This window comes from Centruroides sculpturatus, unplaced genomic scaffold (genome assembly GCF_000671375.1).
Source record: "Centruroides sculpturatus isolate CEXI.00-Female unplaced genomic scaffold, Cexi_2.0 scaffold50, whole genome shotgun sequence".
In the NCBI taxonomy this organism is placed as follows: Eukaryota; Metazoa; Arthropoda; class Arachnida; order Scorpiones; family Buthidae; genus Centruroides; species Centruroides sculpturatus.
The window spans coordinates 981,902-991,718 of record NW_019384891.1 but is presented as its reverse complement, the minus strand read 5'-3'; the positions used below and the strand labels follow the sequence as shown (position 1 = coordinate 991,718).

Genomic DNA, 9,817 nt, shown 5'->3' with positions numbered 1-9,817 from the left:
ATTTATGTGGGAAATCGAACATATTCTTAGACCCTTCTAAAAATTCTCAACGATATTTAGTGTTCCATCATATATAAAGTTGACATGGGGAGCGCATGCTTATAAATTCACTTAATTCGAACTCTTCTTCTTAATGTTCGAATTTATATTTATGAAGATTCTGGAAGATCCAGCTTATTTTTCGAATTTATTAAACCTGAAGAAGAACCCAGAAAGAGTTACGAAAACGTTTATTATTTATCACTTAATGGTACCACATACAGTACAGTACTGGTTAGTGGTTGCACTGAGTCTTATTTATCGCTATCCCTGTGTGGTAAGCAGATATCTAAAAATTCTCTAATTAGTTTCGGAAGAGGGAGGAATTTAATTCTTGCACTCGGTGAAAACGGGTAAGATTGGTTATACAGTAATCTAATATTTAATCTTTGCTATCGTTACTTTTTGTCCGAGCAATGCCGAGCTCATCTGCTAGTATTAAATAAAGTGACTTACACGCAATACGAATTCACTGAAAATGGCTTCCTTCCATAGTAATTTGTTGTTAATTGGCTAATGTCGACTTCCAAATAATTCATTTCAGTTTTATTTCCTTTACTAAAATACGGTGTTTCTGTCTTTCCCTTTTCCCTCTATTATTCTGCAATTTCTCAGCTTTTTCTTCCGTTATTTCTTCTAAAACTAGAAAAAATTTCAGTATTTTTCTTGGAAACTGCCGGCGATACAAAAATGGCACCTGGATTCCGCCCAGCAACAATGGAGTTTGTATTGTCTATTTGGTAACAATCGCCGATAAAGCTGGAATCTAATTGTTTTCGTCGATGACGTCATGTTATTTATAAGGTCTTCTGTCTTGCAAATTTTGTAAAAAAATTACTCGAATATCAAGGAAAGTATTGAAAATAAAATTTTTTGGGGTTTAGGATGGACTTTAAAGTTTATCAAGTTTAAGCCCATATCTTTTTTTTTATTATTAATATTAGGCGAATCACTTAATAAAACATTAACACCTTATATCGCTGAGAATACTTTATTCAATCACAAACGTTTTCAGCCTAATGGATAGGCCATCATCGGGTGAACTGTCAATCGAACGTATTTCAAACTTGTAGCAAATGGAATGTTCGATCATTATAAATTCAAAATTAAAACGAAAAATATAGTAGTAAATCAATAACCAAAATAAAAAATATACTAAATCTTTCTCTGTTATTTTAAAAAAAGACATATCAAATATATTTATTAAACGAAGTTTGGTTTAAAATTTTAGTAAATTTCGTCATATTAATGACCCTTCAGTACCATAGTAGACACCAAATCAGTGATATAAGAGAGGCGCGATTACTCGTTTAAACAACAGTAAATTGAAAAGCCCTAAATTATATTCTTAACACCAGGCCCTAAACTGTGCCTTATAAAGCCCTCTATTGCGGACAGCAATACAGGAAGACACAAAAATCGTAAAGTCGCAATCTTTACATTTAATCTAATTAGGCCTAATTATATATTGTAGATTGAAGTTTTTCTTTAAAGCCTTTAATTACTAAAACGAATTTCTTATTCAAATAAATAGTAATGAAATGTAAAATATCTCTTACCCTGGAGGATGGGGCATGGGTCGATACTCTCCACCATCAAAAAACATCTTCAAATCGCTTTCCAAATCGCACTCTTCGCAACAAGAGCAAAACAATGCAACAACTACTACTACTTCAATTGTTGAATTCGTTTGTTACGCGTTAAACCAAGAAGAGGGAATTTAATGAACAATTTTGGATTTTTTAAATTATAATTTCAGAATCTGGCACATGTATAATAACAATTAAAAAGCCACGTCACACTGGTGTGGAGATGGGGAATGGTTAGAATAGGAACAGTTTGAAAAATGCACATGGTGGTGGAACAAAATACAAACGTGTAAATATAAACATTTTGCATTAACCAAGACCGTGCACGGAAATATAAAACGAAATTAAAGCAAATACTTGATATTTATACCGTAATATCGGGAGAGATGATTATTTAATGGCCATTTCTAGAAATGAAGAGCGCTTCGGGTTATATATTCATATTGTGTTGTATATATAACTAATTGTAGATCATTTTTTTAGTGTAATCTTTTATACGTTGCTATATTTATTTTAATTTGACAGATTTTTATCAGAATTTCATTTGATTAAAACAACATAATTGGATTTTTCGGCATCGATTTCAGTTTAGTGAATTAATTGAATACAACGAATATCCAGTTTTACTCCCTGTTTGTTATTCTGTCAAGCAATCAGGGTTAGTTTCTGGAAATCAAAAAACTATCACAAAATGGGTGTCGCCTTGACACAGCTCTGTGGCTTAACATGGGAAAATTTTATCAAGTTTTACACACAAGATTTTCCACAGACTAAGTAAACCCAACAGAAGTATTTCAAAATTTTTCTCACTGATAACCGGAGAGACTTAAGTGTATAATTTGAGCTTTCTAGACTTGTTAGATCATCCTTTAGCACAGTGGTTCTTAACCTTTTTAGTGGTCAGCACCACCTTAAAGAATGTGTATATTTTTTTATTTTAGGAAAAACATTTATTGCATAAACAAATGCCGTGTTTATTTACAATATATATTACTATATAACATAGCCATTAAAATTTAAATATTGCTTTTTATGTTGTTGTTTATTCATAATAATTCTATTAAAACAAGGCTATTTTTTTGAAAGAGCCAAGTGTAAGTCATCAGATGCATTTAAGCAATTTTTGGCTTTTTTTTTTTGATGTGCCAAAGTGCTGTATTCAAGGTATGCAAACACGTCTCAACTAGTTTCTGTACTGCATGTGACAATGTGACTACGTTAACTGCATGTACTGATGACTAATGACAAGTGCTGCGAGACTGTAGAAGTGGGAGTGCCATGTTGCTGAGTACCACAGCTTGTAGAGAACACGGTCGCCTCGTTTGTATTTTTTATTTTTTTCAAATTTTTGAAATTTCTCTTGCACCCCAGGTTAAGAACCGCTGCTTTAGCAGATACTGCAGTGCCGAACGAACAATAAGAACAGTCTTTTGGAGATTTTTGCACTTTTCAATTGATTATATGTCGACAACTTCTTTATAAACAAATCTGAAACTTTGCACACTATCTAAGAAAGCAATTATCTAACTTTCTTTCGGACTTTTCAGAATTACTTTAAGCATTTGGGGGTAGAAAAATCAATCAAGCATTTATAAATGAACAGAAACAATGTAAGTAAAATTAATTTACAGTTTCTCCTCACATCTCGCTTTCAATGCCATCTAGATTGTTAATATGAAATTGTTGAAATTAATAAATATGACTATTCTGATGAGTTAATCTAAAGATTTATATACTCAGATCCAACAGGAGGTGAATTCAACATTTTTTTCTGGAATCGACTCCCAAAATCTCATGCTGCCTGAACATTTAAAATATAGTTTTTCATAATGTCACCATTGGGATTTATAGAAATTACAATTTACAGTTTGAGAATGCTTAAGAGGGTGAGCGGACGGAGGGAAAATAAAATCCACTCAAATTAATTAACGGAAGTAATGGATGTACGTACATTCAGGGGCAAATCTACATAGGGACTAATAGGGTTAAAGAACTGGGCCCTCAAAAATTATCATAAATTTTTAATACAGTACTTTTTTTGAAAAGTACTGTATTAAAAATTTATGAGCACTTATCGTATAGTAAAACTGGTACTTAACAATTGGTATACTGAATGTAAAGCATAAAACAGATAATTATTTATTTCAAACTTTGCAGTCAATAATTAAAGGAAACTCGCAGGAAGAATTGCAAAATGTTACACGATCGTAGTGTTAGTGGCCAATGTAAATTTTGTTGATCGTCACGGCTGAATAAAAGAGATCAAGAGTGCCTTCGAAGATCACATTAAATCTGGACTTTTACATATAACTAAACCGTTGCTGTTGACTTATCTGCCATTTATTATTTTGCACCAAACTTATATTGATTTGATGGAAAGAGTTCATTGGCGTAACTTTCAGTTTGCATCAGAAGTTCATATATAGTTAATTTAATTGGGCCTCCTCTGTATCTGGTCTCGGATTTCATCTATCTAACTCCGTTCTCAAAACTTAAGATCATTGGGCTGCAATTTGAAAAAATTGCAGCCCAATGATGATCAATTCTCACTGGATCCATGACAGTCTGAAGTATTGGTATGTCACTCCAGGTGATATACCAATAAGGTTCAATCCTAATGACCAAAATGATGGATTAAAAAACGCCCAACATAAATCATGATCACACAGAACACTATTGTAATCATTATCAATTGGATGAAAACAATAGATCCAAGGCTAAAATAAAATTAATATATAAAAGAATTTTATAAAGTTTTAGAAATAACATGACAAAATGTTTATAAAAATTGCAGAAATTTTAATATAATTAAGAGTTTAAAACATACATAATGCATATAGAATAATGTACATAGGAAATTTTTAAAATATTTAAGACCTTAGATTTAAGTATTACAATTGTATCTTAAGCTCAACTATCTGAACCCCACACAATTCTTCTTCCTTTACATACTTCGTTTTATATTCTTGAGCTCATATTATTTTAAAATCAAAGTTTTTAAAAGTATTTTAATACAATGCTGTACAACTATTACATTACAAATAAAAATTATTAAAAGTTTCATATCTATAATTTAAATTACACACACTTGGCATAACCGTAAATTTGCCTCTTCCAGCAATTTAAGGAACAGTAATGTATTTTGAAAGGTACCGTGTGGTTTAACCGATGAGAATAGGTGACCACTGATGATATTTCCACGTTGGAAAATATTATGGTAGACGATAAGTTAGAAACGACAATTCTACCACATATACATTCACCATAGTCCCTGTCCAAGTACGATAATAATGTAGATGGCACAATCCCCGGTCCATATGGTACGCTACAGAATTTATACAAAAATTAATTTTTGTATAAAGTTATTAATTAACGTATTTATTCACTTACTTATATTTCTTAATGCTAATAAAAGCACAGTCTAAAAGAGAACACACTTCAAATTTCGGAAAAGATAAATCTGCTTTGCTTCTAAATGAATTGTCAGTAATATCTAGGACATCTAGATGTAGTGTCAATATTGATAATGGAAGATACTGTAAATTAAAATACATAAAGTTTTTATTAATTGTTAATTGAAGTATATATTATAAAGTTTGTTTTATAGCTTTGCATTAAAATTCAAATTTTGTTAACATTTTATTGGAATGTTAGTCTAATGACAGTTTAAATAAAGCATTTAATCAAGTAAAATTGATTGTATACAATCATGTTATTACACAGCATTTATCATCAAGTTCTTATTTACAATAATGTTTATTATTACAACTATATTTCCTATCTTATAAAACAAACCCACACATAAGATATCCAAATTTTTGCCAAATTATAGATAAAAAAAATAACGTATTGTTTTGAGGAAATTGAGAAATGAAACTATCACACAATCCAGAAAGATAGCTTTTATTGAGATTGGAATATTCAGCAATTTTAACAAGTTCTTCACATTGTATCAATAAAAACTAACGTGAATTAGCAATAAGGGTGTGACTGTGCAAATGCAAGCAAGAATGTGTGGCAAGAAGAGGTAATGTTTTATGTCCTTTTTTTTTTCTTAGACTCATTAGGTATAACTACACAGATAGATGCAAGTGAATGGGAGAAGATGGTGTGACAATGTTTGCATTGAACTAATAATGCTTTGTTTATTGGATGGATTTTAATTATAAATACACCGCACTAACCTTGTAAATGCTTTACAGTTTTTGGAACGCAGCACAATGTTTTCGGTCCACCATAGGACCTTCTTCAGGTAAAGAAGGTCCTATGGTGGACCGAAAACATTGGACCTTCTTTACCTGAAGAAGGTCCTAAGGTGGACCGGTTCGGCATTCAGTTGGTGTTTAGCTAACTGCAAAGCATTTATAAGGTTAGTGCGGTGTATTCATTGCATCAAACACATCACAAAGATGCTATTTGATTCTATTTTGACAGTAAAATATTTTGATTGATTCCTTTGATCAGGAAGATATTTACCAGATATTTCTGAATGAGAATAAACAGTAGTAAATTTTCTTTTATGGCAAGTCCACTGTCTTCTTCACTAAAAGAAGCTATTTTCTATTCCTGTGCCAAGGCATATGCACTGTATTAAGTGAGAAAAGGCAAGCCACAATAAATATCAAACTCAGATATTTTTGAGAGCCAGAAATTTGTTCCCACCAGCAAAATTTTTTGTTTTCACTTCTGCCTGGTGATCATGCACTTTCCTTTGGGAGAACCATATTGCTTGTAACTAGAGTCACATCTGCATAATCACACCCTTATACTAGATTGTTTGTATTTGCGCCAATAAATCAATCACCTCATATTGCCGTCATGCCTACTCTAAATTCTAATATGAATATGAGTGAAAAATTCATCTGTACATGCAACTTTATATAAACAGCTAAATTAATCAAATTGTTCTTTCATTCACCATAACCGTGTATTTCTATTAATAGGACTTATTATACTGGTGTATAGAATTATAGCAACACAGTCACACAGATTAAAATTGGTTTATTTATGATTACCTGGACACACAACAATTTGCGTTTCGGACTTGTATGTCCCTCCTCAGCAGGTATTTTACGAACAAATTTATTTTGTTGTTTCTTTCAATTCCATTTATTCTCCAATAATTTATTCCAATTACGATTAATATTAATTTTAAATAATTCCTGTATAAAACCGATAATTATTACATTAAATACTGGCATTCTACATTAATTTTAACAAATTTATACTTTTAATACGAATTCAAACTTACCAAAAAGTATAAATTTGTTAAAATTAATGTAGAATGCCAGTATTTAATGTAATAATTATCGGTTTTATACAGGAATTATTTAAAATTAATATTAATCGTAATTGGAATAAATTATTGGAGAATAAATGGAATTGAAAGAAACAACAAAATAAATTTGTTCGTAAAATACCTGCTGAGGAGGGACATACAAGTCCGAAACGCAAATTGTTATGTGTCCAGGTAATCATAAATAAACCAATTTTAATCTGTGTGACGTGACTGTGTTGCTATAATTCTATACACCAGTATAATAAGTCCTATTAATAGAAATACACGGTTATGGTGAATGAAAGAACAATTTGATTAAATTAGGACATTGATGCATATTATTTAAGCTAAATTAATCATTTAATATTGAGAAAAAAAGTTGAATATATCAAGCAATTTTCTTCAGCCTGACGTCCATAGATTTATATGGGAGTTTGACAGAAAAGTGATCAAGTAATAATGTTTAATTTTGAATATACTCAAATTTATTAATATATTTAGTATATTAATTTTACACTTATTTTTCCCACAAACCTCTTTGTATACAGAAATGAATGTATTAATTATTTCATTACATTTATATATGTAATTTCATACCAGTCAGTCTAACTATGTTAAAATTAGATTATTACAGCAGAGTGTTACAGTTAAAAGCATGTAATCTGTAACTACAACCCTCTAAATCAAGGTTTCCCAATGGGGTTGGGTATTGATCCTTTAAGAGTCAATTAAAGTTTGAGGAGGGTGGGTAAGGTTCTGTAAATATTAAAAATTTTACACATCTTTTGCTCTCAAATAAATTTAGAAAAATGCCATATGAAAATTATATAGAAGGCTGTTGTATGTATATTTATATATAGTATAATATTGTATATTATAATATAATATTGAAGAGGGTCAGTGGGAACCCCTACTCTAGACCTATTTCAGTCTAGTCATGATTTTATTAAATATAAGACAATTTGAGACAGAAAAAAGTGCATTTTATAAGATGGAAATACCATTCATAATGAAAATATATTTAATTATCTAAAACTTTGATATGTAAACACACCTTGAGACAATTATTTCTTGCCATAAACACTTTTAAGTTTTTCAATTTTCCAATATTCTCGGGCAGTTTCACTAATTTATTTGAATTAATTTTTAGAGAATTCAGTTGTTTGAAATGACAAAATTCTGGAGGCAAAATGGATATCTGGAAATTTTAAATGGTTTTTGTTTCATTAATTTTATCTTTACAAATTCAAAATGTAACGATTTACTTACCAAATTTCCATTTAAATTTAAATGTAGCAAGAATTTCATCAAGTTACCAGCACAGATTTCTTTCGGAAATTGTTCGATTTTATTATCCTCAATATTTAAACTACGCAAACAAAGAGAAGAAAGCATGGAAGGTAATTCAGTAATCTTATTACCCTGCAAGTCCAATGTGTGCAGATGAGATAACTTTAAAATTCTAGGATCGATTATTTTTAATTTACAATTTCTAAGCCTAACATTCTTGAGCGAATTCGGAAAACTTTTAGGATAATTTCCATTTTCGATTACATTGAGAATTTCTTGGGGAAGTTTTTCTAGTTTTGTTGGCGGTTGAGAAAATTTTAACGATTTGTTATTTTTTAGAGTAAGGTTAAGAAACTGAATGAAAGTTTTTAGTTGAAATGGATCTGCCTGAAAAAGAAAAAGATAAATAAATATAAACCAAATTACAAAATAGTTTTAGTATTATAATTTTACTATTTTATATTAAACCATCAAAGTAATTTAGCCTAAAGATAGTTGTGTAAAGTCTTAATGTTTGTGTAAACATTAATATTTAGAAACATCTATAAGTCAGAATGGGATTCAAACTCAACTTATGAAAATCAAACGGATTAATTAAAAGTTAAGATACAAACACACTTTGAAGACATTTGTGTTCAAACATTTACGGCAGACACTTTGCTGTTTTCTTTTCCTGATTAGCAATACATTAGTTCATTGCAGACTGGTAAAATTATTCATAATTTTACACAGTCTGCAATGAACTAATGAACTAAATTTTACTTAGTCCTTGTAAAATTATGAATAATTTTGCATGGACTAAGTAATTGTACGGAAGTATGACTTATGCTTCTTTATCAAGCTGATATATGCTTACTGTAAAGGTGACATTTATCTATTGTAATAACAAACAATGCCATCTATAAACATTGTGATACATACCCTTCTGCCATATTTTTTGAATAATATGTTTCCTATGATGTTTGTAAATGGTTGCTTTATGTGTGTCATATAGAAAGAGAGAAGTCGAGCAATGTTGAACTCTGTTTTCTGACCTCTGCTGTAAATAATTTGCTATAGCTGTCAAAGTGCATTATTCTGCTCCAGAAAGCATCTAGTGTTCCTTTATTTATGCAAACTTCAGATTTCCATCTCCAAATTAACTTGAATTATAAAATTTGAATTGTAACTATATATCATACTAAGTAAAAGATACTTCTATTCATTACAAAAATCACAAACCATCTGAATTCGATTCTGGACAAAAAATTTACCAGAAAATACTGTCAGTACACTCACCCAAACTATCAACAATGCAGTAGAAAGCAAGAACAATCATAAAAGAAATTAAACAAGTAAAGAATAGTAGCTACATTCAAATGTAGAAATGAGTAGTAGTACCCAAACTTTTCTACTGGCAGACCAAATTGTACATAAGTTGCAGTAGGCAAGCCACAAATATTTTTATATTCCATACATACCAAAAATATGTCTATTTCTATAATTTATAAGTGATGTGCCAAATTTATTCGTGGATGAGACTTGGCTCAGGAAATGGCTTGGGCATCACTGGTATCATACACAAGTTAAATTGTAGTTAGCATTCTGTTACCAGGTGCCATCTCCGAACTGCCTCATAAAA

The 9,817-nt window shown here is 30.4% G+C and overlaps 1 protein-coding gene across 1 annotated transcript; it reads right to left on the bottom strand.

The window, feature by feature from the left end:
- Positions 1 to 4,422: 4,422 nt before the first annotated feature.
- Positions 4,423 to 9,267, bottom strand: LOC111631254 (leucine-rich repeat protein 1-like). Its single transcript, XM_023375473.1, has 5 exons — positions 9,118 to 9,267; positions 8,176 to 8,583; positions 7,961 to 8,104; positions 5,019 to 5,164; positions 4,423 to 4,953 (listed from the first exon to the last, which is right to left on the bottom strand). Exons 1-5 carry the CDS (start codon positions 9,184 to 9,186, stop codon positions 4,707 to 4,709), a joined length of 1,014 nt encoding a protein of 337 aa, XP_023231241.1. The 5' UTR covers positions 9,187 to 9,267; the 3' UTR covers positions 4,423 to 4,706.
- Positions 9,268 to 9,817: the final 550 nt, after the last annotated feature.